This window comes from Lates calcarifer, linkage group LG11 (genome assembly GCF_001640805.2).
Source record: "Lates calcarifer isolate ASB-BC8 linkage group LG11, TLL_Latcal_v3, whole genome shotgun sequence".
Taxonomy (NCBI): Eukaryota; Metazoa; Chordata; class Actinopteri; family Centropomidae; genus Lates; species Lates calcarifer.
This window is the reverse complement of record NC_066843.1, coordinates 12,035,157-12,063,131: the sequence shown is the minus strand read 5'-3', so window position 1 is coordinate 12,063,131 and position 27,975 is coordinate 12,035,157. Positions and strand designations below refer to the sequence as shown.

At 41.3% G+C, this 27,975-nt stretch overlaps 1 protein-coding gene across 1 annotated transcript; it reads left to right on the top strand.

Moving 5' to 3' along the window:
- Positions 1-39: 39 nt before the first annotated feature.
- lmtk2 (lemur tyrosine kinase 2) lies at positions 40-27,241 on the top strand. Its single transcript, XM_051073706.1, is given in 16 exon segments — positions 40-564; positions 7,547-7,680; positions 7,876-7,890; positions 7,892-8,030; positions 8,273-8,349; positions 8,588-8,706; positions 9,006-9,093; positions 13,552-13,682; positions 18,187-18,271; positions 19,625-19,746; positions 20,436-20,585; positions 20,703-22,791; positions 22,793-23,785; positions 23,892-24,024; positions 24,114-24,372; positions 24,898-27,241. Coding segments are annotated over 16 exon segments (4,662 nt in total). The 5' UTR covers positions 40-461; the 3' UTR covers positions 24,923-27,241.
- Positions 27,242-27,975: the final 734 nt, after the last annotated feature.

The following is a 27,975-nucleotide window of genomic DNA, read 5'->3' as shown; positions in this document are numbered from 1 at the left end:
GTGCTTGTCAATCATTTGAAGTTTTACGCCCCATCCAGTGATGTGACGTTGTACAGGAACATGGCGCTTTGGAGGAGAGGTGGCTGATGATAGTCAGGGCTACTGATTAATTTCCTTTAGCTAGGTTCTTTTAAATAACACTAAGCTACACAGATCAAAGATGATAGGCCGTGAAAGGTGATCGCTCGTTTTGTCTCTATGGACAACGGAACACTACATTTGGTAGCGGTGTTTGCTGTCGTCAGCTGAAACTGTTAGCATTGACATGCTAACTGAAGCTAGTTAGCGGGCTAACAGCAAGTCGCCAAACAGACAGAAAATATGCTTGTTTATGTAGCCTACACTGACGTTAAGCTCATTATAATCAATGATTAAAACACTTAATTTAGCATCGAGCCAGCCATTTTTTGTTTAGAACGACGATTCCAATTAGCTAACATTTCGTTAGCTAAGCTAGGAGGATGGAGAGCCGCCATGGATATGTTTTGTTGCTGGCCAGTGGGATTTTTCTGTCGGCGTTTTGGCTGTCTGAAGGTGCCCCTCTACATTATCCTCACAAATCAGGTGAGACAGCTGACTGCAAGCTGATACACGACTAAGCGATTGTTTGCTCACTCACTATAACTGCTGTCTGTCTGTCCAGCTGCTTAGCTAGCAGATGTTTCTGTCAGCTAATATTTGCTACCTTGGGTAGCTGTTGCTAATCAGCAGCTAAAAGCTAACAACACAAGAACCTGGCTGTATTTCCTGCTAACCAGTGAAGACTGTTGTCAGTATATGAACACAACTATTGCTTGTTTGGTCACACAGTTTACAGAATATCAATTCTGTTTTGGTCTAAATGGACATGTAACGCGTTTAACAATGATATAAATCAAAAGTAACAGCATGTCATCGTCACGACTCAGCTAATAGCAAACTGGTAAACATAAACATTCCTCTAGCAGTGCTCTGAAAACACTTATTAACCCAGTCTGGTTTAAATATGATTGATATTTAACACAATTTATTCATTTTCCAGGTAGCAGTCATGTGTCTGGGTTAATGTAGAACAACCTAACTACAGGTACAGAGTTGTTAACCTTTCAGTAGGGTTGGTCCAGTCACTGACACATAACCAAGTTTATAGGGCAATAGAATGGATGTTGGCCTACCAGCATGGAAACACTGTTTCTTCTTGTTTTGAAGTGAACCTTGAATAACCTCTTTGATGTTGAGTATAGTGTCCTCACACTTTCCATCAGAGGTCTTCATCATTTGATTATTTTAGGATGAACAAAAGTGTATTCATAGAACAAAACAGTTTGTCATTTTGTCAAACACCAATGAGATTTTAAATAAAAACCACTTACAGAAAAACTGATTGTATAAAAGTTATGATAACAACTAAATTCCAGCAGTTTTGTTTGGGATATAGACAAAACTTGGAACAGATCATTTTGATGATCATGTAATCATTTAGCAAGTAAAACACTTCAAGCACTTAGTGGGTTACAGATTTTCAAATACAGGTATTTGTTTCTTTCCCTTAATTTCATCCCAATACATTTTGGATCAGTCAAAAAAAAAAAATGTGGATGAATTCAGCTAGATGAATCCATTCTTAATATTTATTATTCTGAAAATTAATGAATCAATCATTGCATTTGCAGTTTAGTTGCAACCCTAAAGCTGTGGATGGCATAAATCCTCAAGTGACTGGTTTTTGTGTTTTCTTTCTCTTTTCCTTTCTTTCTTTTTTTGCAGCCTCTCAGAGCAAGATGCTCAGTCAATGTGGCCTCTCTTTGTATAACCTGCCTCCTCAAGAGAAACAAATACATGCAGATGTGAATATGTTGTAGTGGCGTTCGGTAATGTGTAACTGTAACACATTCCAATCTTATCAGAACCAGTCAATGATTAGCAGTGGTGCTGTTTGCTTAATTATAATACAACATACAGGAAAGCGATGTTGCAATATGAGCATAGTTTTTATGCTTTAATTACATAGCAACCTGTCCTTTGCCCTGTTTTCCCAGATTTACTTTACCACTGCATACAGAGATGATAGAGTGATACCTGATTATGTAAAGTTTTGCTCTAGGTTATGGATTATGGGTGAGATGACATATATTAGATAAGAACTGAGCTAGTCGCTTACAAAGCCAGTTTTTGAGTGACATGTTCTCTTTTTTCGCTCATCAAACATGGTTAAAGGTAGATAGGTCAGTTTTGATGGGAGTGTCATTGTTTAAATGTACTAAAAGCCAGGTCATACTGGTATGTCTAGCCTGTTCGTCAAGGTGAACATTGGCCTTAACCTTCCACTACACTACTTGGAGCTGTGATCATTGTCTACCACCTGAAGCTGTAGGGAATGCTCCTTTTACAAACCAGCCCATGTTTTATGTTGCTGTCAAAGAGCTAAGTCTTTTGCCTTGTCACAGAATATAACAAAAGAGAACTTGTGCAGGTGTTGTCCATATAATGTTTAAGACAAAAATGGAAACGTAATGCTGATTTGTTACTGAAAATGACAGAATACAGTGTTGTAATTATAGACCTTTTCAAGGGCAGCCATAAGTATCGGCTGCTTCAGATCCCAGGCTCTTCATTTGATCGATGAGGCTCGGTGCTCCTTATCTCAGCAGACAGACAAATCTTTTCCGAACCCAAAACATGCCAGCCAGACAATGCCATGCTCCGTCCTGTATATAACTGACAGCACAGTCATCCACTGTTGTGCACACTGGTGGGTAAAATCTGCAAAAAATGGGTCAGCACCTCCTCTGCGTGAATGCCTACTGAAATATGCAGTGGAACCGAAATAAGACCTGGCAGCTCCCTGCCGTATTGGTCCCAAAAAACCAGTTGAGTCATTTGGTGGGGCCTGCCAAGTCATAATATGAACCCATGACTCAGATAAAGCCTAACAGAGGAGAAGTGATCCCATGTAGAGCTGCCGTGACCCAGCTCCTGTTGTTTTCTATCTGACTGCTGCTACAGCCTCTCTGGGAGTCCTGCACTGCCTGGAACCCTGTTGCTCTGCTGAAACAGACAGAGAGATGTTTGTACCAAAAGCTGCCTGCAATTACAGCCAAATGTTTTTCACAGGATTATTGTGAAGTTAAGCTTTTTATTCAATCCAATTGTAATACCCTCTGAATGATTGCGCCTGTCAGTGACAGACACTGTTTTCGTTGGTTATAATTATAGATGGGGAGAGTGCTTGATGAAAAACAGCCACACATGACTTATTTTGAAGCTGAAGCTGGTACATTTTGGTTTATCATCATGGTTCATCATGGTTTCATGATGTTGCCAGTCTAGTGCACATTATGAAACACAAGTATTTCATATCAGGATGGTCCAAAGCCAGAATCAAGCTCCATGATATCAGTTTGATGCTTTATCTCATGGATGTGTGGTTTACATGATGGTTTTTCTTTTCCAGTCTCTCTTATGTGTGGCAAAGTGGGAGACCCCAGGCAGGGGTTTCCCTGTCACAGTACAAAGCTGTAGTGGCACCCACCCTGCTTTGTTGTGTGATATTGGAACAGTACAGTGATGCATGCAGTAGTTGGTTGCTCTTCACTTTTAGGGAGATTTAAATTTTGTACCTGCAACTGGTTTTAGCTGATAGACTTGCATAAAAGTGGGGAATAATGTCCAAATGGGGATGTAGACCCAGCTTCTAACTTTGGTTTACAAAGCTGCTGAGCCTCTGACAGTGACTATCATTATCACAAAATGTTGAATCAGTGCAGTTTGCTTGGAGGCACAAAGCAGTGAGCAAGTATTTATTTTTTAATTAGCCACATTTCAGCATTGCTTAAGGTATTCTCAATTTCTCTCTTACTCATTAGCAGTTCATTGTACTTGTGTCTGTTTTCCCTATTGTAGGGAAAAATGTGTTACAGGGTTTCAGGGTTATCAAAGATTTAGATCTAGCAGGGAAAGTCTGGCCGGTGTTGTGTCCGTGATACCTCACAATTTTTTATTTTTTAAATTCATTTATTATTTATTTCTTTATTTTTGCCAGTGTTCACCTTGTATGACATTTTATGTCACATCCCTCCATCACATGCTGATGATATCTCTAGATTGTTCCCATCATTCGTTTTCATCATCTTCTGTCTTGGATGCGTCATTGTTGTAGTGCTATATGATAATGATAAGTTATTATGTACGAGGTGGCTTCCCTTATGAAGACAAATTCTTTGTCATCGTCTTCATTCAAATTTTGTCCATTCAGTGCTTTTCACTGATGCATGTTAAGCATATTAAGTCAGGTTAGGCTGCATTATTATACAACCTTCAGTAGCTCCTATAAGACTTAGCAATGCCTCATCACCTCCCTCATGATGTCCATGATAAATTGCAAGGTAGGAAACACTTTAATTTAACAGATGTAAGTACACATCTCCATTTAGAGCTACATCCACTGGGCCTGTGTCCTGACTATGGACCCATTTAATCTTTAATTCCTCCTCTCATCAATACCAGACTCCTCAGTCTGAACAGAGAAGTATGTGGAAAACAGAAACAGATCAGTAATGGGTGAAATATCTGTGTTTCTGGTATTTTAACCATTTACAGTTTGCATCATAGTAACTTTTCCTGAAGGCGAAGTTGCAGGCAGTGTCTTTGGCTGGGCATGATGTAGAATTGTAACAGTAATCTCAGAGGTGGGTGAAATAAACTTTGCATTTTGGCACGAACATCAGTTTGGAGGGTATGGTTCCCTATGTTTTCAGTGCAGTAAGGAAAACTTGAGGTGCTTTGTGAAGACATAAAAACGGCAGAGTGTGTGGAAGAATTTTGTTTTGATCATAAGTAAAGAGAGCAGATTAGGCAGTCCTTTCTATTTTTGTCAGTGATAGCTTGGTGTACTGTGGCAGACATGAAATGAATCTCAATCACCGCTGACACTTTGGATCATAGCTAATGCTCCCCGGGGAGTTTTAAGTGATTGCTGCTCATCTCGTCTGCGTTCTAATGGACTGTGCTGTCTGGACACATAGCTGCTCCATCTGACCAGACCTGACTAGTTGTAAGATCACTGCTCAGCCTGTTGGTTGCTCAGCTACTTTTCAGCCTCTCCGAGCTCTTATCACAGATTTATTTTGAAGGGATATTTAATTCATGAACATCTTGTGGGAAGGCAGAGCTTGGTGCCAGACCTGAAGCCAGGGTTTGTCTGAAGTTGCCACGGTGTCGCCCTAATAAAAATGATATGGCCATTGGGTTAGGCAATGGTCATGTGGCTAAATCTGAAAACATGTAAAAATAACTTGCATCCTCACTGGCTTTTCACATCTTTTTAAGAAAATTCTGTTCACACTGAAGTGCCAAAACAGTAGGGAACAGTTACATCTGCTCCTCTTTCACCTCTTTTTGTTGGCAAATAGCAAGATTATAGATTAGAACCATCATCCAGTAAGGTGTGACAAAAACATCCCAAGTTTCTCCTTGGTGTCAGCAGTTAAAAACTTTGTTCTGTTGCTTCCTTCTCTTAGTGTTTCAGTATTCGTTTGACATTCAAATCACTTTGTGATTCTTTTGTCAGACTGTGTGAGTCTAAAATTGATTAATCAAAAAGAGTAGTTCTAATAACTAATTACTGTGCTGCTGCACTGAGAGCAGATCACAATTTTCTGCTTGTGAAATCCTTAAACAACCTGAAGAGAAATGCAGATTAATGGTGACGCCTGTATTGTGGGATAGGCTATATGGTATTCAAAACAAGTGACCAAAAAGAGGTTTTGGGATGACAGAAAATTAGATTTTTATCATAGGAGCACAGGTGTGTCTGAAGGTTTGAGGTTGAGCCACCTTGGAAAATTGAAAAATACCAGTTTAATGTTGATGCCTAAACAGAGAGGTGTTCAAATTTAGAGGCTTAGTGTAGACATATTGACCTTAGTCTGATTTCTCGTTTGTTCCAAAGTAGACTCAGACTGTTTGTGTTGCATTCAAATCTCCTTCAGGTGCTGATGTGAAAACACGAGACACCTAAAAGCAGGTTTGTAGTCTGGATGTATTCAGCACCCGCTTTCATCTGTCAGGGATTTGTAGCTCAGCAGAAGGAGACTCAGTAGGTGTTGATTCTCCCTCCAGCAGACAGGATGTACCTGACAAGCTACGACCAGTGGGAGACAGAATAAACACAGGAGGGAGAATGGGGAGGAGTGTCTCACACAAAAAATTCTCGCTGGTCTTTCTGCGCACGCTCTCGCTCACTCACACATCGTGCCACATTGGAATACGATGTAATGGGCTTAGATTATGTTTGCATTTATTACAATATGATACAATATAGGGAAATTAAACTTGCACTTGGATTCAGCAAGTCTCCCAGCGAGAGACATCCTTAAAAGAAAATTCAAGCCGCAAGTGGGAGGGGTTGACTTTAATTTCTTCTGACTGTTCACTCACAGTGAAGACGAGGTGCTGTGACCAGTAGTCATACATTTCAAATGAACACTTAGAAATGAGCAGTGACATTTGGGAGATGAGAAAACAAGGTGGACGTGTGGTGAGAGAGCATGGTGACAGTCGTCACACTTACAGCCAAGAAAAGGTTGAGCTTTTGTCAGAATTAAGAGACACACAACAAAGTCTATACGCCTGACCATCAATGTGAGCTTTCAGGGAGAGCATATTTTTATGTCACCACACTAAACAAATTCTGCTGTTGTGGTAGAGTCAAGTCACATCTGGTATAAACTGCTGCTTTATGTAATACACTTTTATTTTCTTTAATTGGGCCTCTACAGGTGATATATTTTGCATATGAAGCAGTCTTTGGGTCAGATATCTTGTGCTAAATTGGAAATCACTTTCAGTAAAACAAAAAGCTTTAGCTCTGTAAATCGTCAGCTGGCATCAGTAGTGGCGAGCGTGCAGTAGCTGAGCAGCACAGTGGGTGGGTTTACGAGGCTGTTGTCAGCCCTGACGCTCAGAACTGCTGGGGCAGCAGCATCCTCCTACCCCAGTGCAGACCCACACCTGCTGTCACTGCTGCTGCACCATCAGCTGCTCATCAGCCAGTGGAAACCCCCACAACTGTCTCTCTGAATGGCTGATGAGGGATAGAGGGATAGAGGATGGTTTTCTGACCTAGAGAGTCACAATTATTGTCATGTCATGTTTGCAGAAATTGTAACCTTTAAAGAAAAATCACAGTTTACGCTCTTTATGCACGTACATATAAATATATCAGAGTTATTGTGTGTCTCATTCAGTGTTACAGCTTGCTATTTCTTCCCACTGCAGTGGAGTTGCTGGCGAAATAGAGCAATAAGCTCGAGAAGTTTCATTGCAAAGACACTGTGCAGGGTATTTTTATTGTCAAGCTTAAATGTACCTTTGTTGTGGGAGAATTTAGAAAAAGAGCCAGCACACTTCTCAGTGTTCTGTGTTACTGTCAAACACCCCTATGTTTATACTCATATTTTAACAGCACTGTCAGGTACCTTCCTTTATTCTCTTCTAAATTAATTTTGAAGCACAGCTACAAATGTGAATGATTTAGCAAAGTTTCTGTCTGTTTTTCTCGTTTCAGGTGGAAGCACAGGCGACACCGTGTCTGTCTCTCTCTACCTGTCCCTGGTGGTGTCGCTAATGGTGCTTGTGGCCTTGGTGGTGTTGTTAGTGAACTGTGTGACCTGCTGCAAGGAGAGGGAGATCAACTTCAAGGTGAGAGTCTTGGGAGGCAGGTAGCCAGACAGACGCAGCTCCGCCTGCTCCCATGCAGGCTATGCCTAATGAATACAGAGTGCAAATGGACTTTGATGGATGGTCTATGAAGTTACGTTCAGTTGTGACAGATACTGTGTTGTAGTGTCATGGCAAAACTGTTTTGATCTCAGTGTTTGTTTTTCGTTGATGTAGGAGTTTGAGGACCACTTTTGACGATGAGATCGACTTCACCCCGCCGGCAGAGGACACGCCCTCTATGCAGTCTCCAGCTGAGGTGTACACCCTCGCTGTTTCTCCTGTGGCCCTGCCTGGACCCCCACACCTCCAACCACCTGCTCGCCTCACAGGTTAGACACATGCATACTACTACATGCATGTACAAACTTTTAGTCCTAAATATTTTGGCAAAATGTATGGAAGGTTAGTGTGTTTTTGTGCGCTCTCTGTCATGTGCCTTTTATAGGATTTACTGTAATTGAAAGACATCTGACTGGGATGTGGTCAAACTTGAACTACCTGATATTATCCAACTGCAGGTGAAACTTGTCAGCACAGTCTTAATTAAATTGCTTTGTGGTTGGTTTCACAGAGGGATCCACAAGCTTCCAGGTTGCACGTCATAATCTGAGTTATATCCAGGAGATCGGCAATGGCTGGTTTGGCCAGGTTAGTTTTTTTCCCCTTATAATTCACAGGTCTTACAGTGTCCCAAAAATAAAAACCCAACCAAATAATCTGAATCTGTCCAGTGGAATACACATCTTTCCCCCATATTTAAAATGCGTTAAGCTAAGTTTCTACACTTGCTGGCATCCCTTGACCTTGAAAAATCATGTGGACCTGGAGAGAGAACTGGTCTTTTTGCCTATATGTTGTTTTCTAAAGTGTTGTCATGTAATAATAGGTCCTTCTGAGTGAAATCTACACAGATCCAGGTGGAACCAGAGTGGTAGTGAAGGAGTTAAAAGCTAATGCAAGTGCCAAGGAGCAGAATGACTTCCTGCAGCAGGGGGATCCATACAGGTATCCTTTTCTCTCTAACCCTCTTGGCTGAGGACTATTATTATTTTTCAGCATGTTTAAAAATTATTACCTGATCTATTTTATATTTACCTCAGTTACCTTTTAGATATGAGTGTGTGGTATAACATCCACTCAGTAAATGTAGATAAAAATAGTTTTTATTACATCAGTGTAATGTTAGTAGCTCCCTCTACCTTTCTTCTTACACACTGCATCAGATCTTATCTCCTTCAAAGTCTTAAAGATATACAGTAGGTATTATTTTAAAGCTTGGGCTTCATGTTCTTTTGTGTTCACAGGGTGCTGCAGCATCCCAACATCCTCCAGTGCCTCGGACAGTGCGTTGAGGCGATTCCCTTTCTGCTCATCTTTGAGTACTGTGAAATGGTGAGTGACTACATGTTATTCATGGGAAAAAAATAAACCATCAGCCAGCAGTTAATGTGGGAAAAGTTGTTGGTGTGTTTGAGTGGAAAAACAGCTGAATAATATCCATTGTTAAATAAATTATGTTAATGGGAATGAAAGTGATGTACTATAAATCTGCCATGATAAATATCTCATTCTTATTTTGAGACATTGTGCAAGTTTTCCTCCATTCAACCAACAGTCTTAGCTCACTGGTGTCCAATGATTGAGAGATGGTTTATTTACTTCTTGCTATTTCAGCACCTCCTCACTCAAAAAACTGCATTAATTGAGAAATCTGAGAATTAGCCCTTGTCACTCTGTTAAGCTCACAGACTCATAGGGCAGGACCCCTTTAAATACTGTCCAGCAAGCATGCATAGCTGACATGCCCTATTGACAATCTGGGCTGAAAGCTTAGTGTCTCAATCCCAAAATTATTATCTGTTGATCTTTCCATATTGAAGTGACTCAGACTTCATCATGGCAGCTGATTTAGTCACAGTTTCTCTTTATCTTTTCTGGGTGGGCAGGGAGCCCCCTCCCCTACCCTTCCCACCCTCCTCTGCCCCCCCCACCCCCACCCCACCTGCCCCAAGTCGCATAGCTAGTCTAAGCCTGGGACTTCTCACATTCCCACCTTACCCAGTAAAGCAACAGGCTCCATTTACACTCCTCTGGTGTCAGCTCCACCAGTTGCTGTGTTTGTGCATTTTTATGAGTGGCACCTTGTGTATGACAGAGACTGTTGAGTTCAGACTAAAGTAAACTAAGCTGTTCCTAAAGAAACTTACAGGGTGCCCAGCGATGAACGCAAGAAACCAAAAATGTAACCTAAAAATATGCAACACCTTAGTGTTGATTTGATTTATCTTAATAGGACAAACCTTCACAATCAGAAATACGGTGCTCGTAGTTGTGTAGTCTTAGCTTTTTGTGTCATGGGCTCTAAATAAGTAACCAGGAAAATAGAAAACACTGCACATTTTAATGCAAGCCAGTCTGTAATCAATAGTACATGTCGTCACATTACATTTTACCGTACATTACAGCCGCAGTATGCACCATAGACTTGATGACTTGACATTTTTGCATTACATTGAAACAGTGATTGTATTCTGTTATGCTTGTTATCGGTTGACTGACTGTAAGGTGTGTGTTTGTCAGTAAGCACATTTACCATATGTGCATCAGAAAAATTTAATTCTTCAACTGAAATGGCTTAAGTTATAATTAATGATTTAATTCAAAAAACAGAATAGAGCTACATTAGTTTGACCAAGAGCAAAGCACAGCCAAGTGTGTAATTCATCAGGATAAACAGGTGTTTGTTCACACGAACTAGTACTACAGCTGCAGGAATAACCACATAGTTTATTTTCATCTATACCTGACTGTAATGTTGAATCAAATGACCCCTGTCATATTTTGGCAGCTTCAAATTATCTTGTGTGTGTGTGCGTCTGGGGGCACTGGTCCACCCACCAACTACTTGATGCCAGAATACAGGATTCCCTTTTTCGTGGTAACCGTGAATGAGCTGGCACAACCTGAGCCATAAAGTTAGACTTAGTAGTTGATTCAAGGAAAACATCACATTCATCTGGTGCTACACATAGAGCACAGATGATTTTTCAGTCGTGCTCCTTGGACGTTAAGCCGTAATTTATGTGCTTGCAGGAAAGAGGAAATGCATTTCTGCTCCTTAGGTGACACAAATATTTAGCGTAACTCCGCCTCCACCTTGGCTACCCATTTGTCCATCCTGGTAACATGTCCAGCAGGATCCAGTTCAACTTCATCTTGCCAGACATTACATATATTTGTTTGGCCGGAGTATTGTCAGCTGTCCGGGCCTGGCCGGCGTCCTGGCATTGTGGTCTTCCCAGCCAGCTCTCGTAGTGTTTCTGACAGGAGATGGAAGTGAGTCAAGGTGAATGACTTATCACAAGTGTGTGCGGGTGATTAGGGAGGACGGCGTGATGAAGAGCAGGTCCTGTTTGTTGAAGGTGATAATGTGTGAGGGTTGCACAACTGAGAGATGTCTATGCTTATTATCCCTCACTGGGTAAAGAGTTTTGAGCCGGACCTTGTCTTACACAATACTCGTCTCCTTTCTTTCAGTATGAAGAAATTCTATTTGCATTGCCTGGACTTAAAACTTCAAAATAAAATTAAGTTAATGTCGAATCAAGTGCTGCTGAGTCTAATTTCTGAGGACTTGTCTGTGGCCTCTCCTGACTTCAGGCCATGTCAGTCATCCCTCTAGATGTCGAAACATGAAATGTGACACTGCAGCTGCGCAGTGGGACAAGGTGAATCCCAAAAAAACCAATAGACTGTGACGTTCCCTCAGACAGCCCGGTGATTGATGGTGGTTTTTCCGTCCCGTATCACCCGTGCTGGGTAACCCTGACTCAAAGCATTTTAGACATCAAAATACATCAAGCAACTGGTGCAGGGGCCACAGAATGTCACATACCGTAACGTGAGTGACAGCCTCTAATGCATGCATCTCCTGCCTGGTGCCTGGCCAGGACGTTAGTCAGACCCCTTCTCTGGTTCAGGGTCTCGGACTTTAGCCAGCTGACTTTTGGCTTTTGAAAGTTGTTGATCTTCTTCATTTATTACGTCTGTATAGCAACAATCCTCACAGTGTGATGGAGGTGCTCTTTATGTTATTGTCCTGGCATTTATAAAGTTATACATTATTGACCACGATCTTCCTTTAGGCACACGGAGCATTATAGTCATCCTTGTGGGTAAAGTTGCCCTTATGTGGTCGGTGTCCCTTTTTGACTCCTTTAGGCTATTTAGCCTTTTCAGAACTTGCTCTAGTGATGGTATTTCACTTTTTAAATCAGGATTGATCTAACACAGACAGCTGATTGGTTTCTGTGTAATATGTAATATGTTGCATATTTTTTGTGATTTTGAACCTAGATTTCATATTTATTTCAATCACCCACTTGCGCTGTTTAACTAACAAGTAAATAAACTAACAACAATCAGATCATAGCCTGCGTCTAATATCAACTGGCAACATGAAGGACAAGCACTCAAAATAGCTTGAATTTTTTTTTTTTTTTTTTTTTTTTACATAACTCAATCATGTGGTGGCTGAGCCAGACATGCATCCGTGCGCTGGGAACTTGGCACATTCTTGTTTATTCGTGGGTCAGACACAAGGCCTAATTGTTTTGGCCTTTCACAGTTAATGTTGTTTCATTAACAGCACCGGATCGTCCCCCTGGAACCCGGCTCTAATCACCTGCTGCGGAGCCTTCACATATAAAGACAGGCAGAGGGTATCACTTAACATACATTGAGTATAGCTCTTCTGTGAAAAGCCCTTCTCAGAGCTCACTTTTTCTTTTTTTTCCTTGTGTATGTGTGTGTGTGTGTGTGTATGCGGGGTTGAATGTTGTTGAAGCAAACAAATAGTGCTTACGTAAGACTGATCTAAGCTGCTTGTAGTGAGATAGCTCAGGGAGAAGTAAACCCTTTGCAAACACAAACTTGCACGCTCAGTAACTGCATGTGACTTGACGTTTTTCTCAAGAGTGCTTCATATACTGTATGACTCCGGTGTGTGTGCACAGTATGTCCTTATTAGATAAATCCTCAGGGTAGCTCCGTTCTCTTGGCCAACCGGGAGTCTCCTTTGCTCTGACTTTGTGTGCATCTGAGATCATGTTCTCAGATGCACACATAACTTAAATGACCCTTTGCTCACACATCCAGGAAGTCAGATTTAAATAAACCAGTCAATAAAATGCTCACTATCTCAATTTGTCAGCAAAGTCCTGCACTTTGACTTTGTTTTCACATGCTGTAGTGGAATATCACAAAGGTTTGAAGTACAGTAAACTGTTTCCTAACCATTGTACAGTCACACTGGTAAACTGACATGTGACATTTTAACATAAGACTTCTTTCTAACCGTGTGTGTGTGTGTGTGTGTGTGTGTGTGTGTGTGTGTGTGTGTGTGTGTGTGTGTGTGTGTGAGAGAGTGAGAGAGCCTGTGTTTGTTTGTTGTGTTGGGGCTGTAAGTAATGCTCAAAGCACCTCATCCTGCTTCCCCGCAGCCTTTTCTCCCATCCACTCACAAGCTCCGAAAAGCGACCGAACACAGGCACAGTTTATTTCACTGACCTGAGCTGGACTCTTTTATTTATAAATCCCTGTGACACAGCATAGAGGTCCATTAAACAGCGTTACCCTTATTTGGTCGTCAGCAGTGTGAAGTGCTGAGGAGACAGGAATAGGGGAGCCTACTGCCCCTGTGTGGCAGTTTGAGCACAGTGCATTCAAACAGGACCACTTGTTAAATTCCCCCTATAGCTATAATACAAGTAAGGTTGAATGTTTATCTTTGATACTGATGATCTATAATGAAACTGTGTGTGTCTTTGTGTGTGTGTATGTGTTTTGCAGGGGGATTTGCGGGGCTATCTGTCTCAGCAGGATTGGATGTTCAGAAATGCTGAGTTGCTGCAGCTGCAGAGGATGGCCTGTGAAATTGCTGCTGGTGTCACTCACCTTCACAAACACAACTTCCTGCACAGGTAGCACTTCAGAATTGCAACACTAAAGCAAACGCCCAGGTTTTCTAGACACACTAAGCTAAGCATTGTCTTTTTCCATACACAGTTTTTCTGTCAAAGCAAACAGCTGCTGACTGCGGCAATGCTCGCTCCGTCAGTCGCAGCTAGACATGAAGACGTTGTAATTACACATTTTAATTACACACTCCTCAAATAGATGCTTTACATTTCTCACAGAGCCCTTGTTTTATGCTTTTGTGCCCATCTATATACATACCTATGGAATAGGTATGGGGTAATGTTAGTAAACTGAATTTTGTGACCACTGTCTCATTAATTTGGGCTGCTCATGTCTATTCCAACAAACCGATGTAATTTGGGTGTTCAGATTTGTCTAAAAATGTCATATATTTTAAATTAGGCAAATTTCAGCTCATTAAAATGACACCTTGGCTCCTCACATAAAATTCCCATGAATATGGCTGCCCTAAATGTTTGGATCAAGCAATACTGTTACACATTTTTCATGATGATAGATACATAATGTTTCCTGAGGAGTGACAAGAGTGACAAACCTCAGAAGATATGATTGTAAAGACTTGGGTCAACTGTTTTACATTAGCGCTTAGTCTCCAACCAGTCTCAGGAGTACCAGTGTTCTCCAAAAAAGGTGCAGCAGAGCAGCTCCGTTTCATTTTCATTTTTACCCCATCGAGTACTGGATGTCTGGCTACTAGCAGCCAGCGGGGCACAGGGGTGGGGGGTAACATATGATGCTCCGCTCATCAGGTCTATTTTGCATGCTCAGAATAAGCTCAGAGGGTTCCAATTACACAGCTCCCATGCATTGCCACAGTGTCAGCTGTCCGCTGCCAAAAGGATATGATGATTCTGCGCTTTACATGTAAAAGGATAGCCTCATTTTGGGCGTTGTGTTTTAATCCTTGTTACAACTCAAAGGAGGTTATACAAGCCTCCCTCCGTGTGAACTAATTTAGTTTACAATCGTAAAAATGTTTCTGTGGCACTTTGAACCACAAAAAATCAAAAAAAAGGTTACACAAACTGAGTACAGCCACATGCAGGGAGAACTGAAAGAGAGGCTGTTGATGGTGCAGTGCCACAGACACAAATCCCCGAAGGCAAGCGCTGCCAAGGTTACTTAAGATTTTTTCTAATTTGAATCATTAAACCAGAAACTCAAAAGCTTACATTTAGTTCATGTTCATTCAAATTCTATATTTTTTATTAATGTTAATTAAACCATAATCACATCTTATGATTTTTACTGAAATTGAGAGACCTCATTATTCCAGCACTTAGCTTCACAGAGCTTCATGTAATGTTACAGTATGTTTTGCTGTCTACCTATTTGTAGATCTTTTGTAGAGGTTGAGTTCTGGTGTCAGTGGAGAAGAAATTGTGCCAGTTTGTACTCGTGCATTTCTTTGATCTTTAAATAGGCCTGGCACAGCTGCTGTGAAGATTCAGCATCATTGTCCTGCTGAAAAATGAGTCCTCCTCAACAAATCAAGGAGTAATGGTGTGAGACTTCTCTCCTGTCAATATGTGGTTGATATTGTACAGGTTACCAAATTCACTTGTTTAGTCTATGAAACCTTTAAAAAATTGTCAAAAAATGTGATTAGGCAGAAGGTGATCTCATCAGATGTCTTGTTTTGTTTGATCAAAAACCAGTAAAAACCCCAAATATTAAGTTTACAAATAAGGCAGATTTTCTCTTTTGAGAGGCTGAAATCTGCCTGCATTTGGCATTTTTTTCACTATTCTTAATCGAAAAATTAATTAAATGATTAAGCAACAATCAAAAAAAGTTGTTGATTATTTTTTGTTGATCAACTTGTCAAGTTGTCATTTCGACTTTATTGTAGAATGTATGCTCAGGTGTGCCGAAATGCTACGATAATAAGGTGTAGATAATCCTTTTATTGTTTTTTTTTGTTTGTTTGTTTGTTTGTTTTTTATCTAAAATGTATATAGACTTTATGAAAAATGCAAGTTTTCAAAGATGTTTTTTGGATGTGAAAATAATGTTTTTAGCCACAGTGTCATTCAGGACCTAAAATGAGCCGCCATTTTCTTTTCCCCTCGATCACAGATAAGACCAAGGAATGGCTTAAATGAAGTTAGACCAAACTGCTCTAATGTCTTATGGCATGGGAGTGATCACTGCTGTGCTATGCATCAGCCTTGTAGGGTTAAAATGTTGGACCTGTTTCCCCATTGCTGTGTTACTGTATGTTTGGCCCTCAGCCAACAGCAGAGGACATGGGGACAGGAGAGTTTAAAATAAATCTCCATTTATCTTACATAGGTTTCAGTGGGTCTGACAGTAGCTGGGACATGTGCACACAAGAACACTGGTGTCAGCAGTGTTGTCGTTAGCGTAGAGGACTTGGAACTTGTGCACAGGGAATGCCACAGGGCTAAAGGGAAACTAAAACCTGTCTCTTCATTCAGTGTGAATGAACTACCATATGTCTTCTTAATGTGCAGGGACAGCCTCAGAGCTCCTTACCGCCCTCTTCTGGGTGATGCACAAAAGGTTTACATAGCTTGTGTTTCCCTCTAGAAAATATCCTGCTGCTGTATGCCTGAGTCAGGAATAGCCTCTGTGAAGAGCAGAGGCAGAAGCTTGTGTGCTAATTTCCTGGTTGCCAGAGTCATTTATGATCCCTGCCAATTTCCCCTGTCCTCGATTCTTGCACTGTAATCTTAGCCTTTGAGGTTAAGAGCAGATGGTAGATTCCTTTTTGATCTAGATAAGATTAATTTCATACTCACTTGATACCAGTCTTTGCTTTTTTTCTGTTTTAAAAAAATGTGTTTATTAATTTTCTTCATAAACAAACATACAAAAGACAGGACCAGACGGAACAGCAAAACCACACAACAACTACAACAACAAGCTGGGAATAGCAACACTAAAACCCAAACAGATCAGTTCTGGGTAAATGTGGCAGGTACATTATGCAACTTAGAGTGAAATACATGGGAGCTAAACAAAGAGAAAAAATGAAAAAACAAAAATAAATAATACTGTTTTTTATACAAATGCTCTCGTCAGTATAGCAGAAACATTTACATTAATATAGTCAAGAAATGGTTTCCATATTCTTTCAAAGGCATTAGTTTTGGAGTACAGAAGACAAGTGAGAAAGTCCAGAGGTATGCATTCCATTATTGTCCTGTGCCATCCCAACACTGAGGGGCCCTTATCTGTGATCCAGTGCTTAAGAATATTTTTCTGGGCACAAAATGTCAGGACATTATATAGTTTTTTCTGATACATATCAGTAACATGATCATTTGGAAGACCCAGAAGAAGGGAAACCGGGTTGAGTTCAAGCTTTTTTTCAGAACCTTCTGTATTTCAAACAAGATATCGTTCCAATATTTTTGTATTTTTACACAAGACCACTAGCAGTGAGTACGATCACCAATTTCTGTCTTACATTTAAGACCAACTAGAGAGACATCTTTTCTATATTTGGAGAGACGGTTGGGGGCAGCATGTGCTTTATGCAGAATCTTTAATTGCATCGCTCTTGTCCAGTTTACAAACAGTTATTTTCCTTGCATTATCCCAGATGTCATCCCACATCTCCTCTGTTATCTCAACACCCAGTTCCCTCTCCCAGACTTCTCCCAGTGTCCGAGCGCAGAGATTTGAGCAATCCCCCAGACTGGCATTAAAAGGTTCTAATGGCAGCCTTGCCCTGAGAAAGAAGTACTTCTTTCTCTATCTGTGTGACATTCATATCAGCAAGCAAAGAAGTATCTTTTATAATAAAATCTCTGACCTGAAAGTAACGAAAAAGATCATTTCTTGACATGTCATATTTTTCCATAACCTGATTGAAGGTCATGAGGGTAGGACCAACGAAGAGATCACCCAGGGAAACGATTCCCTTAGCTGTCCAGTATTTGAAAGCTCTGTCTAAGGTTCCTGGGAGAAAATCAGGGTTATCAGTGATCGGGGTGAAGACTGACGTAAGCCCTGATCTGCCTTCCATACGCTGTGTGGTCCTCCATGCTCTAACAGTATTAATTGTAACTGGGTTGCTGCAAAGCTTTTTGATACATTTCAGTTTATCAAAAAAAAGTAGATTTTTTTGAGGACAGTTGGATAAGGACTTCTCGATATCAAGCCAGATTGAGGAAGCATCATCTTTAATCCAATCAGCTATGTATCTTAAATGGGCACTCAATTGATATCTCTTAATATCTGGGAGGTCCAGCCTGCCCATAGCACTTGATGACTGCAACATTGACATCCTGATCCGTGGTCTTCGTTTCAGTCTTTGCTTTAACTTTACTTTGTAGACACAAATGACGATACACAGGCTTAAAAAAAAAAAACTGGCAACAAGCATCAGCTGAATATCTGATTCAAGCGATGATCCCAAACTTGCCTGCAAGCTTCATAATCAGTGAATGACTTGGTTAATATGAATTTGTAAAGTATCTAATCCACTCCTATATGTCATGTTTTACTCCATAGTGATTTGGCTCTGAGGAACTGCTACCTGACTGCAGATCTTACTGTCAAAGTTGGAGACTATGGAATTGGACCCTACAGATACAAAGTAAGTTGTTCAATTTCAGATGTTTTCTGCATAGAGGTGAATTAATGTTATTACACCAGGACCTGTTTACACAGCGATACTTTAGACTGGTCTGTTGACTAAGGCCAGTTTCTGTTTTGCTCTTAAATATCCAGCCTTGATCCTGTGAGTCTTGTGCTATCTTTTGTATGTTGTTGTGGTCATCAAACAGAGAGAAAACCTTTGCATTAAGATGTAGCTGTCTGATTTGCAAGACATTGCTCTTACACTTATGGGCATTAGAAACTCAGATACATCAAATAAATGTTCCAAATGCCAAATGAGACAAGCTCCCCCACTGCGCTAGCAGCCCAAAGATACAAGGCCCTCTGAGGTTAACGGCGCCATCTGGAGTCTTTGTGTGTATCAAGAGAGAAACATACGCTGCACTACAAGGGTGTGCGGGGGAGACCATGGATCCCTGATGGATCAGTCTATGAAGACACTGTTTGACTGATGTTTGTTTGACTAATTTATGATCTTCTTTTCTGATGGGGATATTTTAAGACCATTGATGGAATAATAATCTAAAAAAAGAGATGAGGAAACTAAAATGAAATGAGGAAAACGTATTCTCGTGATCAGTAGTTTGCAAAGAAAGTAACAGAGGGAAAAGGTAATGAAGTGTTTAGCAGTTTGAAGCAGATCGACATTGTCTTGTTGTTGTTGTGGTTGTTGTTTTGTTTAACCACTTAACTGACACCCCTAAAAATAATGTTCCCAAAATAAAAAGTTCTTGAGCTTGTTCTTCAACCCCTTTTACTACAGCCATAACTCTGCTCTCCTTTGAAAGGTCGCTCTTTACATTTTACAACTTAGTAGTCGGAATGAGTTTAAGAGGTACTCAACCAAAGTTACAGACATAAACATGGTGGAATTATTTGTTGAGCTCACATCACTGTAAAAATCTGTCTTTGTGTAAGCAGCTCCAAATAACCTCACAGAAAATAAATTTTGTTGTCGGCTATGCAGGTGTGATCAATTCCACATTTCACTGAAGAATTAACATTGTCTTCTCTTGTAACTTGACATGCTGCATATGTCCTAAGGCAGTTCTGTCTGCTGCATTGCTTAAATACTGCTGATCTGACAGTTTGGCGCTCTGAATTTAATACTCATAAGATAAGGTCACCCTGTGAATCTATTTCTGTGAAGAAAGGGAGAGGCAAAGTGAGAGTGCAGTGCCTCAATGAGAGCTAATACACAACTAAATTTCTCCTGTTTGAGTTTTCATGAGGTTTTGTTTCTTTTATTTGAAGTGTCTCTTATTAAGTTACACAGTTCAAAGAAATAAAATACCGTGTTTGACTGAAATACTTTACAATGTCACTGTAGGAAGATTACATCATCACAGAGGATGATGTGTTTGCTCCCCTTCGCTGGTTGGCTCCTGAGCTGGTGGGCGAGCGCCATGGGGGTGTGATTACTATGGAGCAGACCAAGCCCAGCAATGTGTGGTAGGTTCAAGACTGCAGCTCTAAATTGACAGTAGATGACATGTTTAAAAACCCATAACTCATAACGACTGTGAGTGACGCTCAGGTTAACCCAGATATAATTTAAAATGACAGGTTTTAAAATCCATTAACAGCTATACTGGCTTATTGAGTATTGTTCAATTTAATAGATATTCCCTCTAGAGTTATGTCATATAATCAGAATTTACATGTGAAATATATTTGGAATGAGATTAAGTGTCACAGTAAGTTGCTCTGTAGTACATTTCACTGCTGAGAAAACAAGCCCTTTCTGCCATACCAGAGCTTGTAAATCCTAAACAATCAGGCTAATATCCACAAGAGGGGAAAAAGACACTGACAGTGCACCACCTAAGCATCTCTCCACATTGCACAGTCTTCTCAGCCCCTCCCTGACTTCACAACTCATCGTCCAAATGCTTTCCGGTCATAAATTTCAGACTTATGTAAGGTAGCTCTAGTTACAAAAGCCAGATTGCCCCCTGAATAAAAATGTGTTGATGTTAAAAATGTCCCTCACGTAAAGAGTAACCCAATAGTGTTTGAATTTAGCCCCTTGCTATTGTAGCTGTTTTATGAGTCATGTAGTTTATTTTAAATCACTTTTTTTCTATTCATTAACAACTGCAGTAAATTCCAACAGCTATTTTAACCTCACTCCTCTGTAGGGCCTTGGGGGTGACATTGTGGGAGCTCTTCGAGAATACTGCTCAGCCGTACCCACATCTGTCTGACCGCGAGGTTCTCAATCATGTGATCAAGGAACAACAAGTCAAGCTCTTTAAGCCACAGCTGGAGCTGCCTTATTCTGACAGATGGTGAGTCTTTGGAATATGTGTATTAGAGCGAATTATATAAAATAGTAGTGTAAAAATAAGGCTCGCAAAAATATACCTTGTCTGAAAAAGAGATGTCTGTTTTCCCTGTAACGGTAGGTATGAGGTCCTGCAGTTTTGCTGGCTGTCCCCAGACAAGCGGGCTACAGCAGAGGAAGTGCACCGTTTGCTTATCTACCTGCGCATGCAAGGCCAGAAGGACATAGAAGAAGATTTTGAACAACGCTGGGATGCTCTCAAGCCTAACCCATCCACACGGCAGACCACTGTTAGCCACTCCTCTTTCCCCATCTTGGAACAGTTTGCAGATGATGCCCTGCGGCAAGAAATCGATGAAGTTCTCACTGTCACTGAAACTAGCAAAGGTCTCAGCTTTGAGTATGTTTGGGAGGCAGCTAAGCATGACCACTACGACGGCAACCATGGCCGCTCAGGCATGGACACAACATTGAACTACCACAGCATGTTCTTTCCTGTTTCTAGTGAGGACATCCAGGCCCATTTCCCTGATCCTCTAGCCAGGGCATCTGGCACAGAAGGTGGTAACACTCCATCAGGAATACCTGGGATTGTACCAGTGTTTGATGCACAAAAGCCATCTAATGGTAATGAATATTACATACAGCTAGAAGAACAAGGGGAGAGCAGTGTTGGGGAAGATGGAAACAAAGGACAAGATCTGGACTTTGGTTCAGGCCGGCAAGACTTTGTTGTTCTCCAAGATGTCCGCCTGGATGAGTCTAGCACTGATGCTGACTTTTTCCACCAAAGCATTGACTCGAAGGATTCCTATTTACCAGACAGTCACATCTGGTCATCTCTTGAAAATGACAGCCCATACCACACCAACATTTTCACAGAGGGAGGGTCCAAGCAAGAGGACTCCCCTTCCTGGAGAGAGAGTTTTATGGAGCTTTCAGAGCGCAATGGGAATCCTTTCCATGAAGATGCACCTTTAGAAGTCCAAGAGGCAAATGAAGATAAACGTTACAGGGATTCTTTTTTAGGGGATTGTTCAGAAGCCACTCACCTGGCGGGGCCTGTGAAAGTGGAGGGGGAGAAGACTGATGTGATGAGGCTTCTGAACACTGAAAAACTCGCAGACAACTTTATGTTTCTCCAAGATCAGAACCTAATGAAAGATGGAACTAGTTTCCCAAGTCCACTGCAGAATTTTCTTTCACCTGGCATAGCCCATGAACCGGAAGAAAGATTTAAGATGAGTTCTTGGGACAACCTTGAAACGTTAGGTAGCTTAAACACAACAGACACTCTTTCAAAACCCACAGCAAGTAGCACATCCTCAAGACAGGACCTTTTAGACTCTCCAAATACCAGCTTGGGGGGGTTAAGTCAGTCTCTGTTAGAAAATCAAACACTGGTGCCTTCCATTACAGTGGTCACAGAAGATAACACAAGCAACCAGCTGCCAGTTAGAATTAGTTCTTCCACCGAAGACCTTGGTCTGCTGCAATCCTCAGACAGGGGTATAGACTCTGGTTTTGATTCTACCTCAGAGAGGTTTGAGGTTCTTATTGGTCATGCTGATGGCCACGCCCCTGAATTCTCTGAAAGTGCCAACACAGACTCATTGTGCACAGATGCCAAAATTCCCAGCCTTGAAGAAGACCTTGGAACCTCAAAGGATAGCACTCAGCTCATAGGAAGTAAAATGCCAGAAAACCTGCAAGTCCAAGCCTTGTCCTCAGCAGACAATGGACACAGTGAAGACCTAACAAGCAACGATCTGTTGAGTGAACTAATTGAGGATGCTGACATAGAACTGGAAACCACTCTGTCTGACCATGAAGAATCCTTTATAGACACAAATGGGCAACCTCTGGTGAGATCTTCTCTGCTGGTCTCTGGGCCATCTTTGGACCAGATCAGCCAAGACAGCTTACTGGAGGACAGTATGTCCACCACTCTACCAACTGTAGACAATTCAGCCGAGACACCGGACTCTCTAGACTCCCTTGACATCCACAGGCTTGGGGAACAGGGAGAAGAGTTGAATGGTCAAGTAGCTCAACACAAACTCCAGCCTCCATACAAAATATCAGACAGCGGGTATGAGACAGAGAACCTAGAGTCCCCTGAGTGGAATTTTCAGCCCAATGTCAAAGACCAATCCCCTGTAAAAAACGGCATGAGCGTCGCCAAAGAGGAAGAAGAGGAGACAGAAGAGTTCACATGGTGCGACAAATCTAGTTCCACCAGAAATCATAATTTCTGAAGTAGAGGGTGTGCTGGATACTCAAAGTGAGTATCCCAGTGAAGACCAGCAGCCAGATCATGTAGCTCCTGCTGAGGAACCGCTCATGGGCAGCAATTACAGAGACTCTGCCTACTTTTCAGACAATGAATCAGAACCTGACAAGAAGTCTGAAGAAATAATTGGAGGTTCTACTGAAACCACGTTGCAGAGAAACTCGACCGACGAGGTCAGCAGGCTCTCTGGAGGTCCAGCACAAGCGGTTAATGACGAACGAGATGTAGATTCATTATTCTCTCAGCAGAAGTCATCTGTAGCTGCTGAAGCACAACTTGAGGCTGGAGAAACACCTGATACTCCTGTTGGCAGCACATCACCTGAGGTTGATTTAGATATTGCAGAGAAATGTGAAGAGGCGGCGACCAACAGCCATAATGAAGATGGAAACAAATCTGAGTTTTTCAAGGACATAGCATCTTCTGATCAGCCAGATCCATCAGAACAACCAGAAACTTCAACTCCACTTCCTCCGGTTGTCCCATCAAAGCTGACGCCAGAGAACACAGGTCATGCTAAACTAACCAGGACTTACGCCAATGATGGTCATAAAATGAAAGAGCCGGACATGGAGGGGCGTTACCTGGGGAGGCGGGATGGCTCAGGTTTAGATGCACAGGAGGACGGGGTGGATGCCGACGAGGAGGACGAGAACAGCGACGACTCTGACGATGACATTCGTGCATATCAGCTGCACAGCTCCAGCTCAGAAAGCGAGGATGACACTGTGCATACAGTGCCGCTTATTGTCTCAGATGATAGCAGAGCAAAGAACCTGAAGAGCTTGTTGAAACCCACCACCCTGAACATCGAGGCGTCATCTTCCCCGTTTTCTGCGAGGAGCAATTCAGATAACTCCAGAAGAGCGGTGTCCTTCTTCGATGATGTCACTGTCTACCTGTTTGACCAGGTAAGGTATCGTCTATTTAGGTTTAGGGGTTAGAATTTTGTATTTGAAACTAGTAAGACATGTTTGTGCGGCCATTCTAATTAAAATTTGATGCGGTCTGGTTTAGGAGACCCCCACCAAGGAACTGGGTGACCACTCTTCAGGCTCAAACAATCAGGTACCAGAGTTCAGCAGTCCAGCGCCCACTGCCAGCTACCTGAACCGGTTTGCCAACTCTGAAAGCTCCACTGACGAAGAAGGTAACACCAAAACTCGCCAAATGTTTGCAGCTACTGAAAAACTGTCTTTGCTATTACATGTTGTGACTCATTGTGTTAAATCCCTACAGGTGGTGGTTTTGAGTGGGATGATGACTTCTCCTCCCCGGCTCCTGCCTTCCTGCCCAAGACGGATCAAGACCCAGTATCCAAGGCTATGTCCTCATCTGCAGCATCTCGCTTTTCCTCTCCGACCCCTGCAGCGGGGCGTGTGCTGGAGCCCAGGTGGTCCAGCTCCTCAAACTACTCCCGTTTTTCTATCTCACCGGCTAGCATTGCTAGCTTCTCCCTCACACATCTCACCGACTCCGACATTGAACAAGGAGGCAAGTTGAGCATGGTTTCAACACCAAACCTGTACAGGTTCAAAGCAGTGATTCAAAACCTTTGGGGAATACATTTAGTATGCTTTCTTGATCAATACCACTCCCATGTGGCACGGTAAATATGAAGCTGTGGGCAGCAGCCAGTTAGCTTAGCTTAGCACAAGATGACGTCAGTAACAAGAAGATATAACATGTTAGTGAGTTTTAGTCAGACTTTGTGCTAAGCTAACCAAGTAACCAACCAAATTCTTTAACCAAGACTGCGATTAAGTGTAGTTCCCAAAATGACAAAATGATCCTTTAAAAATGGTTGATTCTCATTGCGATCTTCACTGTTTATTTAAATCAATGTTTAACATCGACAGTTCCACCATCCTAGCTGACATCCTTAATAACTATTATCTGATTATTTTGCATGTACCATCTTCAGTAGGTCTTAAGATAATATGGAATAGTCAAGTTTGAATAATATTCATCAATCAGTTGAACATGTTTAAACTCTTCTTCCTCTTTTCTTCACCTCAGGAAGCAGTGAAGATGGCGAGAAAGACTAGCGTGATAAATGAAGGGACCATCATTTGTCATCACAATATTGAGAAACGAACCTATACTCGCACTTTTTTTGGGGGAAGGAAGAACGGCTGAATAAGGACAAATGACGCGGCTTGTTGGGCAAACCGCGGATGCTTCTCTCAGGCAGAACTGTTCTTCATGGAGTTAGCCATGAAGAACAAAGGCTGTAAAACTGACTTTCAGCAAATAAGACAGACAAGGCCCAGTCCCAGTCTGAGCCACATCACCTCTCCAGCTTACATCAGTGTGTGTGATTTCAGTTCAGTGCAATTCCACTTTGGAAAAAACAAAACAACTTAAAACGGGCCTAGCTTCTAAATGTTTGCTTTAAAGACTTATCAAGCGCATTCCAAGTGTTTGGCTGCTTCTTTTTATTGTGTTTCTAAGAGCACTCCTCCTCCAGGACTTTTGCATCACCAAAAAGAAAAAAGAAAAGAAAAAAGACTTTCTATGTTCTTAATTAATGGACACACTGAGCTGGCAAACTTATCACTACAGCCAAATAGGAATAAGCTCTTTGATTTCAGCAGACCTAAAACTGACGATCCAAGCTTTTTCTATAACATTGTTAATTTTTCTCCTTCATGTTCTGCAATTATTTCAGTGGTTGCCTTTTTTTTTCTTTTTGGAAGAGTGATTTGTTTTTTCGTAACCTTTTCGTTGGATGTAATCACTATCTCCTAACTGGAGAGAAACTGCGTGGTATCCTTCTGTAGCAGCATTTGAAAAAGAAGGGTTGAAATTTAGAAAGCGCCATCCATGCATAGGATGATTTGATGACTAACAATCCCTCATCTACAGAGGTGACACACTGTACGCTCCTTTATTTATGCTTGAAAGGAGCATTTATAGGAAGTAGTTTCATATTTTTGAGACATCTCAGTGAGAATTGTGGGTGTTATTAGACAAGGGTTGTCATTAATCCTTTAAGGGGCGGGTTGGTGGGGGGGGGCATAAACAAAGTTATTCATGTAACACTTCATTTTATGCTCTGACATGTGCAGCGAGTTGCTCGGGTGGTTCCCGTCTCAACTACTAGTCACTGGGTTTTGTCACAGTGCCTGTTGACGCTGTAAAGATGGCTGCTCTCCTCCATTTATTATTATCACTACAAAATTTCAAAACACACGTGAAGTTAGATTGTGTAAAAAGTGAGAGATTTTATTTTTAAATGTCAGAATGAAGAATTGTATTGAGCTGTATGTAAAACAAATGTGCAATGAGTTTCATTAATTGGTTGAAATTTGTGTAGGAAGTTGACAGGATGACCCAGCGAACGTGGTGGAGTTTTCTTCAGTAACATGCAGGGACTTTATGCTTCTTTAAAAAAAAAAAATCACTACTAGAACAAAAAACACTGCTGCTTTTATCAACTTCAGTGTCATGAACAGAGTTGTCTGCCTTTGGGGTTTTTTTTGTTTGTTTGTTTTTGCTTTTTTTTTTTTACTTTGTGTCAAACTTAATGAACTTGTTCAGATGGCATTTTCTTCCTGAAGGACCCCTCCTCTCCAGTTGAAATTTTTGAGCAGTTCATCGTTGTATCTCATCATTTGCTGGCCATTCATTGTTACTGTGGCTGTACAGGGTTGGTTGGGGATGCGTCATGATCGGTTTCTGGTCAGTGCAAATGGTTGTGGATCAAGATATGCTTCCCCCTCCCCAAAGTTTTCATGTACAGCTATAAAGTCAGTTATTTAAAACTGTAGGTTATACAGTTACTGTGTGGTTCTTTCCTTTTAATGACTCAAACACCTTAAATATTTTGTCACTTATGACCTGATGAACAGAATATACTTCACCTGTAGTAGATAATGTCCAACTCTCCCTGCCCCATACAGAAGGCACTGTATCTTCTTAGACAATGTTAACCTCTGTTAAAAACCAGCAGCCTGTGCTTCAGTTAAACTTGAACATTTATTTAAGGAAATCTTGTTTTATTTGACTTCAGTATACATTTGCTTAATCTTGCACATTTGAGAAATGTAACTTAATGTTGAACTGTACTGATGTATATAAATGTTAATTTTTTTTTGTCTGTAAATGGGAAATGATGTAACTGAGTTATAGGTAAGAGGTTTCATTTTGTAACTTAAAGCTGAGTTGATCAGAGGAACATATCACAGTCATCGGCTACAAAGCAGTTAAATTAAGACACAGAAGCGGATGTGAATTCATTCTGTCCTTTAAACTTGTAGATTTTAAAAATATTTTTACTTCATATTGATCATGCTTAGTGTAATTGAATGAAATGTTTATAATTACACTGTTTAATATGAAAATAAATGCAAATGAACTTCTAATCATTGCTGGTATATTATGCAGCATGCTTGCTGTGGGCTGGCTGCGCATAGTAAATCTATGTGAATGAGTCTGGTGTTTTGACAGGCAAGGAATCAACGTAAGCCAAAGAAATCAATCTGGCTCTTAGGATGAGAAAGGCTGTGAATAATGCTCATGTGCTGGTTGAGTCCTGATGAGAGAGGTGAAGTTTTGTTTGTTACATAATGTGACACCCACAGGCCTTGGGGCATCATCTGTTGTGGTCTTCCTCTGCTCTCTCTCTGCTTTCCTTTTTCAGATCTCCCGGATCGCCTAACCCCCTCCCACTTCATTGAGGTAAGTGCTTCACCTGCCTGGGGCCTTTAAAATCTGGGTGAACAACACTCTCAGCTCGCCACACTCACACTCACAATTGCTGATTGAACACATTAGGTTGCTTATCTTTAGTTAGCTTAAATAGACTTGTTGTTTATTTGAGCTGTTACAGTGTGGACTTCTCTTCCTCATTATGCTCGAAACGAGCCAAGTATAACAAGTGGGGGGCTCGTCTAATTCTCAGTTGTTGACACTCAATGGGTGTCACAGTGGAGAGGATGGGCAGATAGTCATAAGACTTGATGTTGTGGTGTGTTTTCACAGGCAAGGCCCAGAGAGCTTATTCTGCCCTTAGTTCTGTTGAAAGTGGTGATTATGCTCAGGTTAAAGCTGCAGCTCTAAAGGCATGTGAACAACAAACACTCTGTGCTGAGTGCCA